The sequence below is a fragment of the Takifugu rubripes genome, chromosome 22 (genome assembly GCF_901000725.2).
Source record: "Takifugu rubripes chromosome 22, fTakRub1.2, whole genome shotgun sequence".
In the NCBI taxonomy this organism is placed as follows: Eukaryota; Metazoa; Chordata; class Actinopteri; order Tetraodontiformes; family Tetraodontidae; genus Takifugu; species Takifugu rubripes.
The window spans coordinates 11,127,037-11,151,329 of record NC_042306.1 but is presented as its reverse complement, the minus strand read 5'-3'; the positions used below and the strand labels follow the sequence as shown (position 1 = coordinate 11,151,329).

General features: G+C 44.1%; 3 protein-coding genes across 4 annotated transcripts in view; 2 read left to right on the top strand and 1 right to left on the bottom strand.

Annotated features, from left to right (window-relative positions):
• Positions 1-27: 27 nt before the first annotated feature.
• On the bottom strand, positions 28-4,584 carry LOC101065249 (E3 ubiquitin-protein ligase MARCH2-like). Its single transcript, XM_029830629.1, has 6 exons — positions 4,282-4,584; positions 4,111-4,162; positions 2,992-3,253; positions 2,679-2,874; positions 2,213-2,422; positions 28-1,818 (listed from the first exon to the last, which is right to left on the bottom strand). The coding sequence occupies exons 3-6, from the start codon at positions 3,174-3,176 to the stop codon at positions 1,663-1,665; spliced, it is 747 nt and encodes a 248-aa protein (XP_029686489.1). The 5' UTR covers positions 3,177-3,253; positions 4,111-4,162; positions 4,282-4,584; the 3' UTR covers positions 28-1,662.
• Positions 4,585-7,742: 3,158 nt separating this feature from the next.
• slc25a36a (solute carrier family 25 member 36a) lies at positions 7,743-18,505 on the top strand. Its single transcript, XM_003975678.3, has 7 exons — positions 7,743-8,158; positions 9,815-9,979; positions 11,208-11,285; positions 11,747-11,847; positions 15,099-15,165; positions 15,241-15,530; positions 15,645-18,505. The coding sequence occupies exons 1-7, from the start codon at positions 8,118-8,120 to the stop codon at positions 15,836-15,838; spliced, it is 936 nt and encodes a 311-aa protein (XP_003975727.2). The 5' UTR covers positions 7,743-8,117; the 3' UTR covers positions 15,839-18,505.
• A 979-nt stretch (positions 18,506-19,484) lies between these two features.
• The window catches only part of spsb4a (splA/ryanodine receptor domain and SOCS box containing 4a), a 34,775-nt gene continuing 29,966 nt past the window's right edge, over positions 19,485-24,293 (top strand). Inside the window, exon 1 of one of the 2 annotated variants that reach the window (XM_003975669.3) lies at positions 19,485-19,729. The gene's annotated coding sequence lies outside the window, so the exon portion shown is untranslated. Of the gene's footprint in view, positions 19,730-21,239; positions 21,346-24,293 lie in introns of those variants that run through there. The other variant, XM_029830858.1, reaches the window with a different exon arrangement.

Here is a 24,293-nt window from a genome sequence, read left to right as displayed (position 1 = left end):
GTCACATACGGAGTCACGCACGGTTCCTCGACCCTGAGGCCATTTTGCTTTAATACACAGCTGAATTCATCATTCCAGGTCAAAGGTTACATGTACTAATGAAGCTGAAAGATGACAAATTATGACCCGATTTACATTATTTGATCCTTGGCTCAGTTTAAACTCGAGGTGAAAGTCACGAAGCACACATGTGTGACGTGGATTATAAACGTTTTCAACCAAACAGTTAAACCCAGAAAGAATTTTACTGAAACAGGAACAGGCAAATATCCATATTTCTGTATGTAAATTGCTATATTATTCCCATACACACCTCTTTTAGCAATGCAAATCTACCCGTCACCAGCAGGTAAAGGTTGTAATTGTGATTTACTTCCTCATTAACAATAAATGTCAAGAAAGTAAAAGTAAGCTTTAAACCTCCTGACAGGATCTCTCAGTGATCCCAGGTTCAAAAACAGAAAACACACATCCCATCATGATTTAGTCCAGAACTCCCTTGTGTTTTATTGCACAATAACCCAACTTTCCGAGCCGGGGGGGGGGGGGGGTGGGCAGCAGGACGACTACAGAACACTAATTCAGTTACTGCATATGCTGATTGACCATTTCCGAATACACGTTTGTCTTGTGCACCTTAATCTGGCTGCTCCAGTGCAGCTTTGTGGTTCTAGATAAGCCTGTAATCTCATTCAGAATACTGGTATCGCTTCTAAAAAACAAACACAAAAAACCCAACCCCAAAACAATTCTGGTAACTACGGTCGGTACTACGCAGCTCAAATAACAAATGGCGCATTTACAAGTGGACCAGAGCCTTTCGCCGACGCGCTCTTATGAGGAAATATCATTCAGACTGAATGTACACACACACACACACACACACACACACGCGCGCACGCACGCCGGCGCCCTGCCGTTTCACGGCCGCAGGTAGCCTTCGGCTCCAATCTTCCCCGACCCCGTGACGAGTGATAAAATGTGCGATGCCTCGGCTCTTGTCTAAACAGGAAAGTGGGGGGGGGGGGGCTTGTTTTTCATTGTTCAGGCAGCCATGATAAAGCTTTATCGGGATTAGATTACAGACAAGGCGGTGGGTTCGCGCCACTGTCGCTCTTGTCAACGATGATTATTCACAGATAGACTTCATCAGTCATGGTTTTACATTTTTACCCTCTGCTGGGCTCCCGCTGCCCATTGTTCAAAAGCATTTAAATACACGGTGAAGGGGAGAATTATAGGTAGTGAATATGTTCGTATTATACTGTAGTAGCATGCTGAAGCAGTTGTATCCTGCTGCATTAGCTTGTGTCTTAGTATTTAATACAGTTGTGTCACTGACACACAGTTGGGCCGGCGAGTCCTTTGTCCACATCGCAGACGTCCCAACACTGACGGCCCAGTGACAACTGTGGGTTTTAACATGAACTGTGACTCTGGAATGAGTCCTTGCAAAAAAAACCACCTTCGTGGCGAGTCGATACATTTTACATCAAGTGCTTCGATGAAAGAAATCAGGAGAGCGGGTTGCTCCCCTTAAGAGTGGTCCATATGAAGTGCAAAAGTTCATTAACATGATTGGTTTCTTTTTTTGTTGTTTGTGTTTTAGAGAGTGTTTCAGGAGATTTCCTCTTCGATATTCCTCTTGGCGCCGCTTTGTGCTCATACAATAGTCTCGTCTGTCATTTTCTTGGTCAGCTTGGTGGGCACAGAGCGCTGGGTGGTGTGCGCCCCCTTCATATCAGGCATGAGCAGGCGCACTTTCTGATTGGTCCTCCTCCACTCCGAGTACAACTGACAGTGGTATCGAAATGACACCTGGGATCGAGGGGAACAGAGGACGAGATGGGAGGAGACGAGAGAGGAGAGGAAAAAGAATTACTACTACTTTTAACATTACAATGAACCATCTTTTCTTCAGTGTTTCCAGACTAGGCTCAGGTCTGGCTCAGTGTCATCTTCGGATCAGGGAAAGTTCAATTCCCTTTCATTTTAACTAGCTACTGTAACACCCTGGCAAAAAACACTGTGAAAAGCGGATTAACGAGCACATTCTTTGTTATGAATCACTCGTCTCAAATCTCCTTTGTCTTCCAAAGTCATGTAAGACGCCAACGCCATCACGAATATCAAGCAGGCGTGAGAGAGAAAAACATTGACTTGCTGCCAACACCTCCAAATGCCTCTGGGGTATAAGTCAGGGCTTAGTTACCAGCGTCCAGAGGATGTAGATGGTAAACAGGGCGATGGTGAGAGCGATCAGGCCCACGGCCTCCAGTCTGCTCTTCAGTTGCAGGTGGTCCTGGGCTCCCCTCAGGCACAGCCAGCCAGAGATGGCTGCCAGGGGGGTGATGAGAAGGAAACAGGCCATGTCACACAGCAGGGTGCGCTTCTCACTCCGAGGGCCCGGGTCCTTCAGCCACTGGGCAATGACAAAATACAGAATTGAGACATGCAGAAGGTAGCATTCTGGTTTCTTTGGCATATTTTTGTCCTCACGTCAGTGGATTTCTTTCCTCCCAGATATTAATGATGGTTTCATTTTTTCCCTTAATAAATATTTATTCTAAACAATTACAATGACGAACATCTCGGCAATGAGTCAATTATGTTGAATGTACCGTGGTTATTCTAGGAACCAACAGCAGATCCCTTTAAATAATCCAAGTCTCGCTGACCTGTGTGAGTGGCTGCGGCCTTCGTTCAATAGTGAATTCTGTGTGACAGAGTTCACAGTAGCTGGTGTTGGAGGAGGAAAGCCACTTCTCCAAGCAGCTTTTGTGCACTTTCCCCAGCGTGCCCGTGCAATCGCAAGGTGACAGCAGGGTTTCCCCCCCAGCTCCTTCGTGACAAATCCGACACATGCCAATGTCACTGTGGAGGGGAAGTAAAAAAAAAACAACAACAAACAAACAGGACAGCAATGAAACAAACGATAACGTTATAATCCTGTGTTGGTTAGGGCCCCGGGCCGGTTCCTCCCCCTCTAACCTCTGCAAGCTGACTGCTTTGACAACGGTGGAAAGTGGGCGGCCATCTTTCGCTGTAACCTTGGCAATGTACTGGGCCTGCGTGGTGGAATCAGACTCCTCCGAATCCTTGGAGGCATCAGATTCAGCATTCCCGGAGTAGTCACAAAGGGAGCCAGGTAGGTGACAACACCCCGATGAAGACATGGCGGTAACGCTGACCGGGATGGCGATGGACAACGCGAAAACCCAAAACCCCGATGTCCCTTTCGTCACCTGCCCACCTTTAATGATGATAAATACATGTTAAAATATCAGTAAAACGTCCATGTGATGCTGAAGATGTTTAAATAATGGCCTCATGACAGTGCAAAGAATAGTACCTTTACATTTACACAGCAAAAGGAAATAACAGTTTAAAAATTTTCAATTGTAATGTATCTAATTGCACAAATATAAATAACACCCTTGTTAAAGAAGTAAAGCAAAGGAGAGCAAACAAAAGCGTACTGTCAACAAGGAAGAAACACAGAAAGGCATCATATGTAAAAATGAATCCAAGAAGAATCCAAATGTGCATATTTCAGCAGTTTGCTTTAAGGTTTTAAACCAGTTTTATGAGAAAAAAAGTGATCCAGTTAAACAGAGAGGAAGATTTAAAGTAGTTGCCCACAGACACAAAACTTAATCCACTTTTTCGCATCAGTATCCAATAGGGAATAGAGTTTATGGGCATTTGCACAAGTGCCATTTGTTCATTTATGAACAGAATTTATTTTTGAAGCAAGAGTCAGGACAGAGATTAAAAAGAAAGCAGCAGATTTCTCCCCAAAAATTGGACAGTATGTACTCAAAAGACACTTCTAATAAGACAAAAGTAATAATTAAAGCCGTGTGATACCTCATTCCAATAATTTATACTATTATTTGGCATCGCAGGTCTTTAATCGGTTAGGGTAAACCCCGATTAAGGACATTAAAGCGTTCTGAAACACAAACTCGAGTGATTTAAATGCGACGGACATCTGGACATAAGACTGCTTAGCAAAAACATCGCAGTCGATGACAACCGAGCCACGAAATGTCAGAGTCTGTAAAACCACTTCCAAGTTTTAATTTCCAAACAAAAGCCGATACTTGCCGTCTATTTGTGCAGGTAGCCAGATGATCGACGCGGCAGGGATGGAATAATCCTAGAAAAACCAAACACGTCCGTGAGATCGGGTCGACCGTCGGCTTGATTTTTGTTTTAATAGAACATGGGAAATCGGACAAATATGACGAAAACATGAGATAGCATTGGTGTACTTACCCGTCGGCCTATTTTTTCGTTTGGCCTTGGCCTTGCCCTGCGTTAACCACAAACAAGCGAGCTAAGCTACTGGGAGATCCCTAGCTATAAACTATGACATTGACATCTAGCAAAAAGCCAATGAAATGCGGGGACAAAGAAGACGAACACGAGCACCGTGTCCACGCCATTGCGTGTGATAAATCCTCCTCTGCTGGTTTAGTTTGGAACGGTGGGAAGAAGCGGATGTTCTGCTGGGATTAGTGGACCACAGCTAACATAGCTAACAGGCTAGTGACTGGCAAGCCTACATTAGCATCCCTCAGCTGTGCGGTGATCACGTGACGCAACGATGCCTTCACGTGCCAGTAGCAATAGTTGGTTTTCCAAGTCAGACATAATATGTATTACCGTATGTGTATTATTTTATTTAGGGTTAGGTTTATTTACACACTAGCAGCGCAGAGGAAATAAATGGTGTACAGTTTTGGATACCAATGCTTTTGTTTTTTTTAAGATATTACCCCAATGCACCATCAAATTGCAAAGGAAATGCGTGATTATGTCCTTTCGGTAATCAGGTGATGTATGAGAAACAGTATTTCTCCCCGTACCCCAGCTAGTCTCTTTTGCAGAGCAATAAATGATTGGTTATTTACACGATGTATCCATCTACGAGAACCAAATGAAAATGATCAATGAATACACTCGGCATATATACGCCTTCTGCCACTAGGTGGCAGCAATGAACCCAACACAAGTACTGCAATCCTGGGTCGAGGTCTGAGCATCTTCCTCTGCTCTAAACCGCATTTCAAAACGTTCACTCTATTGCTATTTTCAGTCAATTAATTACTCACTCACAGGTACACAGCCTGATGAATTGTGTACAAGCAGAACCTATGATCAGCATAACGAGTCTAATTTGTGGTGAATCAAGAAGGATAATATGCTTTAAATCTATATTATGCAGAAACACCAAAAGACATAATTAGACTTTATAAAGTGCTGTCTTGTGTGGGTATCAAAACATCCCTTTTTCGTGAGCTAAAATAGTAACATCCTTGTTTTTCAAACGTTAGTTAAACAATATCTATTTTGGGCTTATCGACCACTTTTCCTTTCATTGCCTTTGAAACCAAACACTGATAAAGTAGAGATCCACTCCTGGGCAGCGTGATCAGATCACTATGTACACACACGTGTGCACACGCGCACACTATCTTGTCTGACTTACAGGCTGAAATCAACAGAAATCATGGGACATGACTACTAGACAAGTGTCCCACATCATGAGATGTGTGTTACTGGACTTTACCACCAACTCGTCTTTACAAAAGAAACAAAAAATTGTAATTTTCAGTCTGATGGCTCGGTTATGATGCGGTTAATAAACAGATTTTATACTATATAGCTCTACTGTCTAAGGCTGGTATAGAGCGTGAGAAAAGGTTATCAAATAGTTTCAACATCTCTGTTTTTATGTACTTAGCAAAACAGAATCCAAAGTTCTACGATTAAAGTTCTATGAGGTTTGGAATTCCAGTTACTACTGCAAACATTTCTCTTTAATCTGTGGCAAGAGACTGACCTGATTTAGTTTTGAGCCATCTAATGGAGGTATATTTTGTGATTTTTGCATGTTTCTTTCAATTGTGATTATGCTGAAAATGAATAACACAAAATCCAGCTTATATAAAGCTGCGTATTTAAGTCTCCCAAAAAGTGTTTCAGTTTAAATGACCAGAATGCAAGAGTTGCTGGACCAGATTACAGGACAGGCTCAAGTATTCTGAAATTTATTCCAAACCTTTGGCATTCAATAAGTTTAATTGAATTGGTGTCATTTCATCTCGTGATCCCTCAAACTGAGAGTTGAAGTTCACATGAGCACAGGAAGGCAGCCATTTAGCTTCCAACATCTACATTACACAACAGCCACCAAACCCGGACTGTCGGTTATTGATTAAAAGCCCAAAAATGGTTTAACATGCCGGCCTTCATAGATAAAACATAGATAAAAAAGGTTTCACGGAGAACTGACTGCAATTGCACATTGGGAAGGAGAAAATGTTTCACTATTTTAGCTCTCACACAACAAAAACTCTACTGAAATTTCATGGAATTTGGCCTGCAGATCTTCTGAGTACAGATGTGTTTATCTTTGATTTTTTGAACTTTACCTCAGTACTGAGTGTATTGATTTGCAGATATGAATAGTCTCCCATTCACAAAACAAAGAATTAAGCTAGTTTGTTTGAAACCAATTAAATGACAATAATCGATAATTGCCATCATGTCAAATCAGCCAAACATTATACGAAAGTAAAACTTATTAGCAGCCTTAGAAAACGTGATTTTTGATAGATATGATTTCCAGCAAAAAGGCACGATGGTTAGACTTTTAAAACTATATATATTGATTTTTTTTTTATTTGATGCAGTTTTTCCCCTGCTATGTGATTCCATTAATCTGAGAGGAAATTGCTCTGGGTCCACCAGAAATTTCGGAGTCATGAGATTTGCATATCCTCGTTAATACAGGACATCAGTGGGTTGGTTTTCTCCCTGCAGAGGTTAAAGGTGAAACCACACACTCATGATTCCAACTTGCCCTACTGTGCCGCCAATTTACAGATTCACTCAGATCCATTATTGAATCACCATCTGAGTGTAATCAGCTGACTGTGTAGTAGCTTTCAATTCAAAATTAATGAGGCCTGTGTGATGCACGTTCTGTACATTAATACAGTTTTTCTAGCAGTAATTGGGGTACACAAGAATATATATTGCTGTAGGTGTTAATGTATTTCAGTTTTCATTGGGGGAAAAATGCACATAACTAAATATACAAATATGAATTTGCATATATGAAGCCATGTAGCTTATATCTTTTACATTATATTGATTACTGCAAAATACTTCCCTACTTTACCCCATTTCTTGGGTAAACCTCATTAAATCTGAGTGCTCTTTTTCTTTAAAAAAAAATATTATTGTACATGTTGCGGATTTGCAAAAGCATGCTTTCCTTTTAGGGCTGCACTGACATCTGTTTTAACGTGTAAATTTTGTCTTATAGTCATTGTTACCTTTCTATCCTTGGCTTGATAATAAAAATATCCCCTGTCGTGGATTAAACCATTATAAAAGACGATCATAAAGCAGTGGGGCAGAGCAGGAACATTAAGCCTAAAGCTGCAGAAATCAAGTGAAAAGCTCAGGTTTGGTATTTCATACGAGCAAATTCATATATTTTAGTCTTCATATAATTAATCTTTCTATGGGTTGTCTTATGTGTATATTTATTGTATTTTCACCGGATAATCCAATTCCGTTAACACGGAACACGAACCCAGCATCTCGCTGAGCACGTGAACGCTGCATGATCAGGGCGGGACGGGCGTGACGTCACGGATCTATTTGCATCCCCGCTAATATCGCGAGGTTTGGTAGCCTATGATTGCGCAGTTATTACTACGAGATCTACCTCCTTCCAGTCACCACAATGATGAATTAACCAGGGCGAACTGTCAGATGGGACATATAACCATTTGTGAGAGCAGAGGATCGCGTTTGTCTGCAGGTAGACTGTGAAGTTCGCGTCTCGCTGGCGGTCTGCCTGGAGATAGGAACCTATCTCGTTGCGGGAGAGGCAGCTGTGGGCAGGGGAAGGAGGGTTCCTCCGGAGTCCGCTGCAGCCTGAATCACCGTAGACTCGCCCCGCCGCTGGGTCACCATCGACGCCGTCCGTCCAGTGTATGTGCGGGTCCCCTCGGAGGAAGGAAGCATCAGGAACAGCGTTCGATCCTCTGCCGCAGCCCCGAGGTGCGCTGCTTGGCAAAGCATGCTAAATAATGAGCCAAAGGGACACACTGGTTCATTTGTTCGCCGGAGGGTAAGTTGGAGGACGAATTTCGTACAGATATTGAGCCCTTTTCCGATATGTCATGTCTGCTGCAGCTTGCTAGGCGCTAGATTTGCTAGATTTCGTTCGACGTAGCGCGTGCGTGTGCTCGGCACGAGCAGCCTGGTGCGCGGATGTCACGCCACAACGAATCAGGCATTCTGTCAACTCCTGCTTTCGTTTTGGTTTGAAGTGATATTAATACTGGGACATTTCAAATCCTACAAAATGTACTGTGGTTGCGGGGCAGTAAATCCAAAATCACGCCACCGTTATCCGTGCGCGCAGCCTATTGCGCGTACAAAGGAAGAGATAATAAATGACATCAAACTAGATAATCCGTCACCCAAATGTAACTCACACCCTTCATGATGCGTACTAGTAGAACTACAAGGTTACGTGACATTGTAGGTTGCTTTATGATCAAAGCGCCTTGGCTTGCTAACGCAGGCGGTCACAAACTCCATGGCGTTTATTTGTCTGGATAGTAACCTCTATTAAATCTATTAATGTGCTTTGTCCTAGGCCACTGACAGTAAAATGTGTGATCCAATCAAAACCGCTCTATTCCGTTATCAGTCCTGATTTTTCCAAGTCGGAGCAATATGACCCACGTTGGGTCAAAATCCTATTTGGACTCTTCATATGCCGTTGGCATCTTCACAGTTCTCCCTTGGTGTGAATTGGTAATGAAAAAAGGCCCCCATACTCAAAAACATGCAGGCAGCGCACAGGGCTGCCTTGGAATTAGGTCAGGGGTCACTGCTGCATGTGGACAGAATTGTGGGTTGGTGCGCTCCAAAGGTAAATATAGCTGCTGTTACTCTCTATTGAACATGCAGCGTGAAGGAGCAGCCTAAAATCAAGGTCTTTATATGGTTCCTCACTGGAATAGGAGCGATATTTAGGCGCAGGTTGGCTTTTCCAGTGTCTTGGTTCTAGTTTAGGACCCATTGTGCAGCAAAGCACAGAGGCCAATCAAATATCACATGACACAGAGGCCTTGATGAAGCCCGCTGTATCAGTAAACAGTGGTGTTTATCTGCTATATTTCTGACAACAGACGAGATAAGGACTGTAATCAGATTGGCTGGGTGATTGTTTTAAGTCTACAGCTCTGAGGGCTGCTGGCAGAATACACCGGTCATAGTGGAGGGAGTTCACATCATTTGGTGGCAGAACTGTTTTTGTTTACAATCCCTGTGTAAGTCCAGTAAGAATAAGCCGTCCTGTTTTCCTCGGACCTCGCATTCACCCTCTCGGGTGACAAAAGTCAGCGTGGCGGCCCGGCCGCCGCACGCTCCGAGCAGTCGTGTGGTCTTACTTTGTTGGCGGCCTGATCCTGGCAGCGTCCCGGCATCGGGTCGTAATATATTGATGTGTGATGGCAACGATAATTTTAGACCTAAGAGGAACGGCGGCTCATGTTTCCAGGGATGGTTTATAAAAAAATAAAAACAAAACCCCCGCCTCATTTATTTACATGCATATTTCTCTTATTTTCATCTGCAAAGCCTCTGTTTTCACCCAAAATAAACGCTTAGGAGACTGTTGCCGTGTTTGCCCCCCCCCCCCGTTCTCTTTCCTCCATTTTCCGCTTTATTTTTTGCCCTCTTTCATCCCCGGACCTGTTCAACTTTGCTCTAGATGTGGCGGCACAGTGGGAGCTATTTTGACCTGTCCTCTGGAAGTGGTGAAGACCAGGCTGCAGTCCTCCTCCATTACTCTCTACATCTCTGAAGTCCAGCTCAGTACTGTGAATGGAGCTGGCGTCGCTCGCGTGGCTCCTCCGGGGCCTGTGCATTGTCTCAAGTAAGGAGAATTTCTCTAGTTAACCGTAGACCTTCAGTATATTCTAGACATTCCAACAACATAATATGTGCGGTATTAAAGGCTTATAACATGTTTTTGCCAGTGATATTAAATTCAGAGACTTATTTTAGTTTGGCAATAGCATAAGCTCAAGAATTTTGAAAAAGATGAGAAAGAAAAGAAAAGTTATGGGGTAAAGAAACATGAAAAAAGGCCTTTTCCTGCTGCAGTGTGCAGGTATTGAATGATCCCACCTGCTCCGTGGCCTGTTTTTGTTAAACCGATTGCAAAGAAACGCACAACTGCAACCATCTATACATCCTGGAAATGTCTCAACCTGTGTTTTTTAGTGGAGCTGAAATATTAATACTCGGTGCTCCAGTGCTGCGGCTGGCTGGACACCCCCATTCCCAAGAATACCACAGAGCATTTTTCCACTGTGTTGTGCTTATTATGCAAGTCAGCATTGAGCATTCTTTCAAATGAGGAATTCTTGAGAAATCTCCTTAACTGGATTTCCCCAGGAAAGGGCTCTGAGGGTTACATCCACACGCGCCCTCTTGCCCATTTGCACATTTCCATGACTCTGTGTTCAGTAGGGTGATTAAGCAGAATGGGTTTTATTTTTTCCCCGCACCAAGAATAGGTCTGTGCTCTGTCTCTATTATAACTGCAACCTAAACACTGTTTTTTTTGAACCCGTTGCCCTTGGGTCAACATACTTTAGCGCCCCCCTTTGTGCCCTTGAGAGGAGCTTCCTCCAGCCAGCAGCGGGGTTATGCAGAGCAGAATGTAGCGGGACTGTGAGGGATCGGCTGTGTGACGCGAGGAGGAAAAACCCACGCTTGTCAAAGTGGGTCAGTTTATAGCCCAGGCCAAATGTGCCTGCAGAGTGGAGGAGAGACAATCACGCAGTGTTTTAAATTGACAGGGGTCTATTCTGTAAAGCATTTCTGAAAAGCAACACCAACAGTTCCACTAGATGAACAAGAGCACCAGCAACAGGGCCTTTCCCCCCCTTTTTATTCTTAAAAATGTTTTTGCTGTTTAAGCAGGGCAAAGTTCAAACTGGAAAAATGTCTGCCATCCTGTCTGGACGCGCATTTTGGATCATTTAGTGCGATATTCCATTGTGTGTAAGCCTGCGAGTGTCTGCAGGTATAGATTTACCTACTGTGTAATGCTGGTGTGATAAAGTCTAAAAAACAAACATGTCAATGTTCTGCAGGTTAATCTTACAAAGAGAGGGACCTCGTTCACTCTTCAGAGGACTGGGGCCCAACCTTGTGGGTGTGGCACCTTCCAGGTACTCACAACCACACCAACAGTATTCTCTAATCCATGCAAATGCAGCCAAATTGGACTAAATAGCTCGCAGACTAAAGCAGGTCATGAGTAAAGAGGCGTAAACAACCATTAAGCTCTGGTATCAGAACTCTGAGCTGTAAAAGGATAACGGAGGCATTTAACGACCTGATGTGGGCGTGTTTCTTCGCACATGTTTATTATTGGCGAGATTCGGCCGCAAAGTGTGACACTCAACAGCGATGTGTCCCAAATATTGAACGGCGTTGGCAATCTGCTCTTTAAATCACGGAGTAAACATCCGCTGGTGGACGCAGCCACGCGCCGGAAAGGCTTCTGCTTTGTTCAAACCCCAAACGTCCTCCAGGGGCGTAACTATCAGCCACGCAGTCCTCACTCAGGAGGACGGCGTTATCTGCTTCCCCTCACCGAGCAGTATCTCCACATCTTGTCTTGCCACAGAGCGATCTACTTTGCAGCCTACTCGAAGGCCAAAGAGAAGCTGAATGGCGTGCTGGAGCCCGACTCCACCCAGGTGCACATGCTGTCGGCCGGGATGGCAGGTAATGATGGCTCCTTCCCTCCTGCCCTCCGGTCTGTCTGTCACTGTGTGTTGCAGAGTCGTAGATCTGCCTGTTTACCGTAGGTCAGTCTGCTTTCCGTACTGGTAATCACTTTCAGATTTAAAAAAAAAAACCAAACAAACAACCTAAAGATTCATTATAAATTAATATTCTTTTTTTTTGTCACACTTACACATCCCAGTTTTCATTTCACCCCCCCCCACCTTCCCTTTCCCCCCCTCACACGCTTGTGGGATGGTTCAAGCTACACAAAGTTAAAAGGATGTAAATGCTTAAAGCATGCTAAAGTTAAATGGTAAACTTTAATAGTAGTGGTGACGTCTTTGTTTGTTGTGTAGAGCTCGATAAGATATTGGATCTATCAGAAAGCACAATTTGAGACTTTCAGGATCAAACTGACTGATCACGTCACTCGGGGACCAAGTCATTCCAGATTCCTTTAGATCGCCGATGATGGTCTCATCAAACCTCGTGCGGTTGCTAATTATTGCAGTTTCATTCCAGCGCCCATCCTCCAGGCTACACATTTACTTAATGCTAACCGGTTTGGTGCTAACAAGAAAATGGAACAGTCCTCAAAGTTTGGGTTGTGCTTTCCTCCTCGCCTCCCCCATTCTGCCCCCCCATGTCCTCCATCATTTCTTTCTTTTGCTTTTTTATTTTTAAATTTGAAGCCTCACCAGAGGACTTTGTAAATGGTTTAACATCCCAGTTGTCACTTAAACAGTGTGGTCTGGGCCCCCCTTTTTTGCTCTTTGTGTATAGAGGAGAGAGCACGGCCCCGAAAGGTCAACTGGGGCCCCTGGCGCTCGGGCGGACACGTCAGGTAGCACCCAATTTCTTTACACTGGTATGATGAAAACCATGGTGATTTTTTTTTTCCTCCTAAAAGTACTAGAAATAGTTATTCATGAATCAAATTAGCATTGCTTACTGCAACGTCTTTCCAGCTGGTAGGTAGTTCTATATCAGCTTCTGCTCTTGCTTTGTTTTGACATGCACCTCCTTAACAAGAAATGCTAGCCTTGTCAATGCTACGCTAGGCTCCATTCTAACCCCTGCGCTCCCTTTTAGCCCCGTGCTGTTATCCAATAGCAGCATTCAGTGTGTCGATCGTGGAAAACCCAACTTCCTCTTGAAATTGGGTTTCCTGAATACATTAGCTGACCGTTAATTCATGAAATAGCACCCGAGCGTAGACGGGAAGTGAACAGATGCGCTGCTCAGCACGTTCGTCTCACAGCAGATACAGGATTTATGGAAAGCTAATGCTTTACCTCCACCTGGAGAGTTTAATTTGTAGCTTTTGTTTATGTGTTGAAGTGAAGTAAAAGTCCTGCCACTTGCGTTTTTAATGAGATCGTTCATCATTTTCCTATCCAGCTTATTCACGCCCACATGAACACAGTTCACCTCCCTCTGCTACTTTCTGCTGGCTGCCTAAATTTCCCTGATAGAGAAATGAACTCCTCCAGAGGCTTTGCTGCTCCTAGATGATGTAGACAAGATGATGACTGAGGAGAAAAAGGATTGTAGATTCAACGCCCCCCCTTCAAAAAAACGTGTTAACAACTATTTACAGTGAAATCAAACATTTAAATGTGGCATGCGCATGATTACACCCAGGTATTCGTGTTTAAAGTGCCACTTCACCGTTCGACCCGTATTCATCTGCACGTCCTCTGTGGGACGCGACAAGGTTAGCATTTCCTCCCCCCTCTTTAAGTTCTCTTCTATTAGCACTTCATGCTTTTCCCAAAAATTGCGATAAATAACTTAAGTGATGAAACATCAACGTGTAAATGAAAGTGGGACAGTTGGGATAATAGTTTTGGTGGAAGGATGTGGGGGTGGGGGGGTCACTCCTGCCTCTCATGTCTCCAGCTACCTGTTGAGTACCAATTGGGTGGGGGTGGATCATTTGTTGCTGGGGTTTGGGGGGGTGGATGTGACTGCTGCTTGTGTGATTGTGGTACAGAACAGGCTGTGTCTATTTTAGGGCTTAACTGTAAAGCTTTCACCCCTGCGTGGTTGGGTGGGAGACCCCCCGCCATCTGAGCCCCCCAAATCTGCAGGCTACTAGCTGCAGCGGGGAGGAGCTGGAGGAGCTTTGCCCCTCCCTCGTGAGTACACGCCATAGATGCTACATCCTTCTGCTTCCTTCTTCTTCTTCTTCTTCTTCTTCTTGTCCTTCTCTTCTTCTCTGTAACAGAACTGTTGTCTTCCTCACGCAGTTGCATAAACTTTGGCCCGCGTGATGCCGACGCAGTACTCGCCACTGCCTGTGCACTCGCCACGTAGGCTGTTTTATTCCAACCTCGCGCCATTTGCATCAGAAACCTTTGGAGGAACGTGACGTGATGTTTCTTTACCCTCAGTAGTTGTACGATGCTGTAGACATCGGCGCCATCTCTAAATGGCCCACAAAAAGCCAGCTTGTTCCCGTACGTTCTGCTCAGTATCCCGCAGGTATTCAGATTTGTATGCTAATCCGTTAGCTGAAAGCGAGGTTGCCTCCCGTCAGCAGGAAGCGAGACTGTTCTAAATTACACCACCACGTCACCTGTGCTCTGCAGTCTTGCTGAATTATTGAACAGCCTCCTTCAAACTCCGGTGTTGCTTCTCTGGGCTTTAGTCGCAGCGCTACGTGGGCCAGTATCAGGCCCACGTACCCCCTCTGCCGTCTTGACCTGGAGTTTGTTCAGTCTCTGTTAATTGATTGACAGCGGCCTGATCGCTGAGCCTGAGTCATTAAAATCACTCTGATTGTGCTGTGACTTGCGTTGGCCCATCGAGGCCCGCCTTCAAATGTGTTGCTCTAATTATACCATAAATTTAAGCTTTTATCTTTCTTAACCTGTGGTTATTTTTTGGTTTTGAGAGCTCCAGTTCACACTGGGTAATCAGTAGTTGTAATTCTTGTCGTGCTGCATTTGCAGTCAGATTTAAACGATGGTCGCAGGTGGTGTCTGTGCACCGGATTTACTTAGAATACTGTGTTTTTCCGCACAAAGAGGATCGACGTAATTCTGTAGATAACTCGAATGTTTTACACGGTGTGTTTGTGTTTTTCTAAGATAAAACTGTTAAAAAAAAAAAAACCGATCGGCTCCTTTCTGGTGCAGTGCACTTTGGCACGTTGTCTGTGAGATCGATAGTCGGCTGTTAGATTGTGCTTCTGCCAGATGTGTCTGCGTCTGTCTGAACCTCTGCTCTCCTGAATTTCCCAGGGTTCACAGCCATCACAGCCACCAATCCCATCTGGCTGATCAAGACTCGTCTGCAGCTGGAAACCAGGTGAGGAACCTCGCCCCGCGACGGGCCACGTCGTCCTTCCGTACGGGGTTGCTAATGGAAATGTGCTGCTCGCAGGAGCCGCGGGGAGCGGCGGATGAACGCCATCGAGTGTGTGGGCCGCGTGTACCGCATGGACGGGCTGCGGGGTTTTTACAGGGGCATGTCGGCCTCGTACGCCGGCATCTCCGAGACTGTCATCCACTTTGTCATCTACGAGAGCATCAAACGCAAACTGTCGGAGTTCAAGGCCAACTCCAGCATGGACGAAGAGGAGGAGTCCGTTAAGAACGCTTCAGACTTTGTGGGCATGATGCTCGCGGCAGCCACCTCAAAAACATGCGCGACCTCCATCGCTTACCCCCACGGTACTCTCCCACCTCTGCACATTGTCTTATTTTGATCAACTGCAGGGAGAAGCAGCAAATGAGAGACACAACCTCGTACTAATTGCAAATGTCTTCCTCTGCTTCCTCCTGTAGAGGTGATCCGCACACGGCTTCGAGAAGAAGGCAGCAGGTATCGCTCTTTTTTCCAAACCCTGCTGACGGTGCCCAGGGAGGAGGGCTACGGAGCGCTGTACCGCGGTCTCACCACCCACCTCGTCAGACAGATCCCAAACACTGCAATCATGATGTGCACCTATGAAGTGGTGGTTTATTTGCTTGGCCGCTAGCCCGGCGGGTACGTGTCCCTCCACCTCAGAAAATAGAGACTGTAAAATGACTGAGAAGCAGGCCGCTGGACCCAGAGGAGCGAGGACAAAGTGTCAAAATGAAGACCAAAGGAAAAAAACAAACCCCATCGATTTAATGATTTAGTCACAGCTCATACCGTCGTCACATATGCAGGGGGTTGTAGCTGGAACGTGCCGATTGGACCAGGACTCGGGGGACACTCGCTCCATCAGAGGGCTTAAACATCGCGAGTGTTGACATATAAAGATGGATGATACCGCCAGTCCCTTCTGTTAACATCACGCATGGTATGTGAAGAAATTCTATGAACTGTCTGAGACACACCACAAGGGGGCGATCAAGGTCTTCTGTGGCGTTGTTCTCCATCTTTAACATTGCCTGGAGTGATATGACACATTCAAATCTGTGAGAAAATCAACCAGCTTTTGTGTGTGCGTGTGTGTGGGTGGGTGGGTGGGGGGGGGTATGCTGGCCCCTCCAGAAAATGCAGAAAATAACAACATGCAAAGACCATGTAGACTCTACATTGTAGAGTGTTGACATATAACTGAATATGACTCTACATTGTACAGTCTACAGTGTTGTACACTACACCACCGCGCTACATCTAGGGGACCAGAAAAGTGTTAAAATTGACTAAAGTTTTGAGAATAGCACCTCTATACCACAATAACATCAATTACAGTTCTTTTGGGGGGGGGGGGGGGGGCACAGAGGCACGATGACCCGCAGGGCATTGACCCTGGAGACAAACAGGAGATATGGCACCTGATAAAGAAGAACAAAGCACACGTCAGTGGCCTTAAGTAAACCTTTTACTTTAAATGTGACCGTTAAAGTTTGAAATGCAGGTTTTTAACTGGTCCAAGGGAGAAGCACTGGGAGGTAACTGAATTTAACTGGAACGTTTGTCTGCACAGTATTCATTTGTGCGTTTTCCTCCACCCCCTTTTGTTCATACACAGCAAACTGGCCAGATAAAATGAATATGAAATCAAAAGCAGAGTCACAGTCACCCAGGTACACGTGCTACTAACGTAAATGTGTTGTTTTATAACTGAATGTGTGTCGGGGGGGGGACATCAGGTGCGTGTTGGTTATATTATTGGCCTTGAAGGACAGCTGTTGCCTGTACAGTCTGACTGTTCAGGGTCTGAGAGGTTTGACCAGTGTGTCCACGTCTGAGATGTCCAGCAGGTACCAAGACCCGTTTGCCAAAAGCTATTTAACTCTCCGGAGGTGTCGTGGGGACATGCGGGAGTGGAAGGATGTCCGTTGCCTTGTCTGCGAGCGTCGGGGAGAAGTGCGTCGGTCTCTTTTCCCTCCGGTGTGTCCACAAGCCCACGGCCTGTTTATCAAAGTCCACCTTTCCCCGCACTAACGATTCACCTTGCGAGGCGTCGCGGTCGAGCGCGTCTTCCTCGCACTCTCCCGCCCGCCCGTTCCTCGAGTGGCTTCCAACTGACCTGATAACATGCACTTTGGTGGCCTTTTTGGGGCTTGTGCTTTGCATTTTATTGTGTGGACAATTTTGTTCAATGTAAAAGAAAAAAAAATGATTACTGTATATCATAATGGTATTTTGCGCAACTGATCTTATAGCAGATATATTGTACAGTTTAGACTTTTAAGTAGCTGTGAATGATGTCCAAATGTGTGTATATAATATAGATAACTGTATATGCATATGATTTGTTTGTCTGTGAAGGCCCATGATCATGCTGTAATTTGCATTTGCATATTATTGCTGATTTTGTTCTGTTGTGCAATTTAACCTTGTTTTTATGGGCTGTTGGGCTGAATACTGACATTAGCTGGCAGAGGTTTGTTACAGTCAAATGTGTTGTTTTGTTTGTGTTTGTACGTCACTGCCATGCAGATGTTACATGAAACCTCTCATGTGATTGAATTGGGCAGGAGCGTGGGTTCATCATTGAAATTTCTCCCAGTATTAAGTGTTCCTTTCTAAATTTCCAGTGATCGCTCATGTTTACATTGTTCCTGTCATCACATCTCTGGGGGATCCTCTCATGTTTTATGAATGGTGGAGCTTGGGTACAATTGTTCAAAAACTGCAATTACGCTCCTAATACATAATACTGCTGAACGTGTTTACTTTTACAACCTAAATTACAGTGAAAACTTCACTGTCTGACAAAATACTTAATGTTGGGTGTTCATTTTTACCATGGTACTATTAAATCATCCTGTCAGTTAATTATGATGGTTAGTTTTTAATTTTAATTGAGATAAGCTCCGACTTCTGGTTTCAGCGTAAACCTTTTAAATTTCATGATGAAAGAAAAACCTCTTGTTGCAATGGCAAAGCAATCTCTGTTCTAACTGCTTGTGTCTCTAATCTTCCATTATTTTCAAATTTAAAAACAAATTGTACTCATATTCCTGGTAAATTATCATTTTATTTAGCGTTCTCTTTCAATAACATCTGAATTAAATTTACCAAACCTGGACATTTTATTGCCTGTTAGCAATTTAACCATAACCTTTATGCTTGTGCAAGATTTTTGACCCCAAACAACGACATAGGCAAAGAAGCAAACCCACAACAATGACATAACCAGCTCAAATGTTCATGTTTTTTTTTTTTTTTTTAAACAGAAGAATAAAGAAACTCCGCAAACAAATAAGAGTTATCCTACTTCTTTTTTATATATTTTAGAATAACTAATTCCACCAGATTCTGGTTTAATGAAAATTTCTACGAGTCCACAATGTTAGAGCCCGAATAATTATAATGCACTTACCCACTCCGACCGCTTGATGGAGCCAAATACTTGGTGCTATATTATTTAAACCGCTTAGTTGCGTTTATAAATATCAATGTTGATTTTGCATAATTAGTCAGTGATCGTGCATGGAAATTGGAACAGTGAATTAATAGTAAGTGCTGGGTGTGGCTTAAAGTAATATATAATAAAATATAATTGTATTGATTTTCTTAGTGTAGCCACTGTTATTGAAATTCAAACACTGGGATGCATTGGAACTTTGCTATTTAGGAATCAAAATTGAATACAGTTAATTGTTATTTTGTAATTATAGATTTAAATTGGATCATATTAAAAAATGCATATTTAAAAAAAAAGTCAGGTAACAGGCAAAAGCATTTGGGGAAAGGGTGATCAAAGCAACAACCTATAGTATTTACTCTCTCTCATAAAGTAAGTGTTGGAATCAAATTTCATGGATTCAAGAATGATTTAAATGCAGTCTTCCTTTGCAAAACGCACAGCCAGAGCAAAAAGATCAATACAATATCACTTGGGTAGCGTCACTATAGTAGAAGCACCCGCACGATATGGGTTGAAATCGAATTAAAAACACCTCATTTAAAAACGACAAAATGTAAATGCCCATGATATAGACCCTGTCAGTATTATAAAACAGGACTTTCAACCATCAGTGTTTTTTTTTTAAATACATTTTGAGTTTGATATAACATTTGTAAAGCTATTTCTATTTGCACAACAATTTCAGAAATTTTACGAGTAACAGTGAACGCACCATCCCCGTTTGATCCAATGACGACAGAGCTGAGTGCTGCGCAGAAGTAAAACCGACCAATCAGCGTCCAAGAATCCGCTGCCGAGTAAACGTACCCTCAGTGACGGGATTCTCGGGCTGCCTGTCTGGATGTTCCGACGTTCGCAGCAACAAAGGAGCTATCGCTGGGGCGCAGAAACATAGATAACAACGCTGGAATAAGGTGGACATCGCCGTGGGAGAAAAGAAAGGCCGCGGTTCTTTAAGTATCGTGCGAAAATCTTTTGGGGAAAAAGTGCCGTTTGGAGTCGTTTTCTGTCAGTGTTCCGCTGTACACTGATGAAGTGAGCGCACCGTTTGGAGCGGTAGGTTATGCACAGTTTCTTGGGGAGGCGAGTAAAAGGGTTGCTTTCAAAAAGTTGCTTTTCAATCCGAGAAAACCCAGGTGGGTTTACAACAGTTCGCCGATAATACTTTAATTGTAGAATATGTGTGCTTCAAGCTCTTACAACTAAAACCAGGATTGTTGGCGAGGCGCGCTTGTGTGCATGTAATTTACATGGTCATTTCTGCTGGTTTACTGTTCAAAATCTGCAATGTTGTACCCACATATTACTTTTCACACTGCATCAGGGCGCTCCTCCAGGATCCAAATATAATCTACGGGCATGTATATATATGAAGACCTAAAGCTGCATGGAGTTAGAAGTGTTTTTTAGACGTAAGGACACCTTCCTGCAAGCGATCAGTTTTCAGCATGGGAGGTAATGTGAGAAATTGGTCTGTAACTAGAGTTAGAGGGGTATGACCCGAAAACTGAGAAGATGGCAAGAGAAAGAAGTAAGATGTGGAGTTGGCAGAGGAAACTGAAGCAAACGGGTGTGTAACCGGGTGCCAGGTGCAGTGACACTTCATGTGGTTTACTTGCAGGTAATTGGCTCAGAAAAAGCTGTCAGGCGCATGTAGATGGAGGTTTGAAGATGATGGATGCTCTGTCAAGAAGTATCAGATATTGGTGGGGAGAAAGATGGAGGAGGTGGAGAGGATGGAACGGGCCATTGTAATGTGACAGGCGGTTATTTGTCTGTCTGACCAGCTGGTCATTATGTGAGACCACGTATTTGCTCCAGGTTTAGCTCCTCTTTTCTCAGCTAGAGTTTGACTTTTTCTTCCCACACGTCTCCTGGAATTCTTCCTCTGTCTGTTCAACCTTTCCCCTGTCCTTTTCAACATTTGTTCTCCAGCAATCTCCTCATTCCATTCAGCAGTGATGGGAAGTTAAAATCCATTACACGAGCTGGTCGTTTGACTCAGCTTAGCAATAGGAGCTGGTGCTTTCAGCTTGCTAATGGCTTTTCATTCAAACTGCTACTGGTTTTTGTAATTCACCGTATTTAGCAGTATAATGAGTAATGATTTTAATCTGAACGAATCTAAAAAAAAGTGGATTTCTTTACTGTGGCCTGTCTGGAAGAAGCGCTTAGGTCTGCTGATGGTAACAGGATCTATGTGAGTCTGCGGAGAGAGCCATCAACAAGTATCTAAATGTGGATTTATGGCTGCCCATAGGCTCTACGCTGGGCCCCATATGTGGCATCTGCCATTGAAGGCATTCATGTTTACGTCGGGTGGAATTGCTTAGTGCCGTGTTTGAGCACAGTTGATGCCTCTGCTTGTTTTTACCAGCCCAGGCACACTTTAGTAGGTGCCATCTGCCAGAAAGAAGCTAAAAGAAGAACAACTACCCACTCACGGTGGTTGTGGAGTTTTATTTATGACACTCAAACCACGATCCACTCAGTGACAGAATGTTCACAAGGTGGATTCACACTCGGCTGCCACCATGTTTGACCAACATGCGTTCGTATAACTCAGTGATACAGGTACAAGAGCATCCTGAGTCCTAATTGGGCCCGGAGCAACGTGATTGTGTGCCATTCGTCACGTCAGCGCGTGACAACGCTCATCACTCAGTGACACGGTGAGCGATCTAGTGCCCAGACCTTTCTTCTTCTTATGAGCCGCTCTCCATCAGCTGTCATTATTTCCTGTTGCGGCATTACCTCACCCACCACACTCGATATGCACAGAAACACGCTGCAAGAAACCCACGAAGGGACGAGGAGCTTTGAATCGAAAGACGTCCGCCCAATGACGGGGTGCTAGTTGATATTTTGATGTCTTCCTTCATAGCGTCTTCACTGGTTTCGTTTCTCTTTCTCAAACCCCCAGGTCACATTTGCTGTTTTAGGTTCATTTGATGAGCCGTTTATTTATTTATTTATTTCCCCTTTTATGCCTTTATTGTTTCCTAATGACTGTCTGTAAGCCTTTCTGCACAGCGCGCTGCTCCAATTCCATTAAATTGCACCACTTTACTTTTGTTCTGTTGCCCTGATTGAAGCCCTTTAGGGACTTCCAGTTAAATGGAATCTGTTAAATGTACCAATTATATCTATGTATGTGGTAATTAGTAACACATTTCATAACCGTCGCCTGGAGTGTGTGTTTGATGCTAATTGGTTCTGTACAATAATATGGAAAAGATGCTGAGGATCATTTGTGTTATGTTAGAATCTCTACTTATACACGCAGAGATGGAGAGCGGTTGCGCCTACGTATGTAATTACCATTTTTCTGTTGATCTTTGAACCTTTATGCCTGTCAATCATTTTGTCTGACCTCGCCCGAGCATGTAAATGTATGCAACTCATGCTGGCAGATGGTGTGGCAATGGATTTATATTCAGCTGCCTTTGGAGAGTCACTGATAGACTGCTGAGCTCTCAAAAACGCACCGCATGCAAATACGCGGACGTCGGTCAAAGAAAACGGCACTCTCATGCTTCGGTGGACAGTAAAGTCAGTGACAGAGAGAAACACAGCAAGGCGGCGTGTTCTTCCTGTCCTTGATGGGTGCTCGGTGTCTAAATGAAGCTTGGAGACGGCGTCACATTGTCAGGACAACTGGAGCATTACTGCAGCAAAGGGACAGATCATCAGATGATGTCAGAATAATGCGGGTTGGCTAAACGTTACTGATGAACGCGGTGAGGCTTTAGCTTGTTCATCAGTTCAGCCACTCATCATCTCACCTTCCTGTGTGACTGAAGTCGGTTGTTGCTGTGATCGCAGCAGCTGAACATTAACCAAGTTCCTCTCAGCCTGATGAGCCAACAGTGGGTTTAGAGCCATTTAAGGGGGTAGCCATGATATCATTAGCATGGTGATGGACAGACAGCATGTTTGTATCTAAAGTCCACTCTTTGGTAAACCTTTGTCGGTTGATTATCTTTGTGTGTCATTTCCTGTTGCCTGTCATGTGACTTCCTTTCCTATCATAGTGTCTAAAGTTAACTTTTATCAAAAGCCATCACAGGAACTCTGGATTTTAGCTTCATGGTGAGTTTTTCCCCACACAAATGTTGTTGATTGTCTGTCTGACAACCTAAGGATTCAGTCTCATTAGCACAACGTTTCATTTAACATTTCTGATTGGCGGGATACGTCTCATTTTATCGCGGAAGCTATAAAAGATTGGTACATTAGGCAAGCCCTCAGCACAGCATCATTATTGTACAGTTGTACAGATGCTGGTCTGTCCATTGTTCTCCACGTCATTGGGAGTGTCTGGATCATCTGTCTGGTACGTAAGGCCGCGGTGGAAATGCAGCCGCCAGTGAGTCATGGGAAAATCTGGGGTTGCCAAATCTGGTCCTTTTATTCCCAGCGTTTTCCAGTACATTTCAGCTCATTTCTGATTGTTGAAGTATTTCTGTTTGATCGGCCGTGATCATTATCTGCAAACACTTTGATATTAGCACTGAATGCTGCATTCTTTTTGTGATTTCAGCTCTGTGGGACTAACAGCAACGGCTTTTGTTTCCATCGCATCCAACCGACGCATCTTGTTAAGTTAATCTGATTGTCATCGTCAGGGAAAATGCCTACAAAATGGTGTTAAACGGCCCTTTGTGAACAAAAGTAAAAGCATGGAAAGTCCTGCCAGGACTTCTCACATATCATCTCTGTGTGTTTGTGTTACGGGAATCCAAGCAGGCTTCTCCGACTACACTTGCCTAAAAATAGACCAGACAGGGCTCTGAGTCCTGATTTCCATACTAATATTTAATGATCTATTGGATTTATTCTCAGGTTGATCAGCACAGGGTGGTGCTCACAGGAAAGCCTGCGTCAGGTCACCTTTAACAGGACCCCTAATGATGTCAAAAGAAGACTGATTTAACAATGTTGGGAGACGTCGGTGCATTTAAGGGGCATTGCAGCTGCAGGAAATGCAGTAAACCGTAACGTAAAGTGGCCAGACACTGGTTTTCTTGGCTAAAGATAAAACGGCGTCTGTGGTCACTTCGATGCTTTAGGTCCCCTCTTGCACTTATATATGTGCACGAACTCAGAGGAACTTAACATACCTGCACGTTAAAGCTATGCTTCTGAAAGATAACAGCTTTTGTAACCATTTCCCGGAATTTATCTGATATTAGGCCTAGTAAATACGGTAACCATTGAATCGCACCGATCACCGACGGCCTCTGTGACTGTCAAGCTGTGACTGAAACAGCCAGTCAGTTAGGGCTCCTGATAGCAGTGATGAAAGGCAACTTTTGAAGATAACCGAGATCACAAAAACCTCCTCTCTGATTCCTCTGGGCAGCTGTCAGCAGGCTGGAAATGCAGTCCTATTTGCGCACTTTATATTTATTAGAATGATTCTTTAGACGTCTGCCTTCAGGGCAGATTTAGAGTCTGTGAAGGTTCTACCACTTCACCCATGACCTTCTTGTTAACTTTAAAGGCGGCAGTTCTCGAATGCCCCTGAGACCACGACTGTGATTTAAAGAAATTTGCAATTTCGCAACCCTAACTCCAATCCGAGTAAGGATTAACCGAGCAAAGTGGTTTGAAGCGA

What these genes read in the sequence shown, in the direction of transcription:
- LOC101065249 (XM_029830629.1), bottom strand. Translation starts at nt 3,176, where the DNA reads ATGTCTTCATCGGGGTGTTGTCACCTACCTGGCTCCCTTTGTGACTAC. An exon ending in GGCCGCAGCCACTCACACAG is followed by an intron (nt 2,423 to 2,678) that starts GTCAGCGAGACT and finishes GTCATTGCCCAG; the next exon opens with TGGCTGAAGGACCCGGGCCC. An exon ending in TCTACATCCTCTGGACGCTG is followed by an intron (nt 1,819 to 2,212) that starts GTAACTAAGCCC and finishes CCTCGATCCCAG; the next exon opens with GTGTCATTTCGATACCACTG.
- slc25a36a (XM_003975678.3), top strand. Translation starts at nt 8,118, where the DNA reads ATGAGCCAAAGGGACACACTGGTTCATTTGTTCGCCGGAGG. An exon ending in GCTGTCGGCCGGGATGGCAG is followed by an intron (nt 11,848 to 15,098) that starts GTAATGATGGCT and finishes TGAATTTCCCAG; the next exon opens with GGTTCACAGCCATCACAGCC. An exon ending in CGTCTGCAGCTGGAAACCAG is followed by an intron (nt 15,166 to 15,240) that starts GTGAGGAACCTC and finishes TGCTGCTCGCAG; the next exon opens with GAGCCGCGGGGAGCGGCGGA.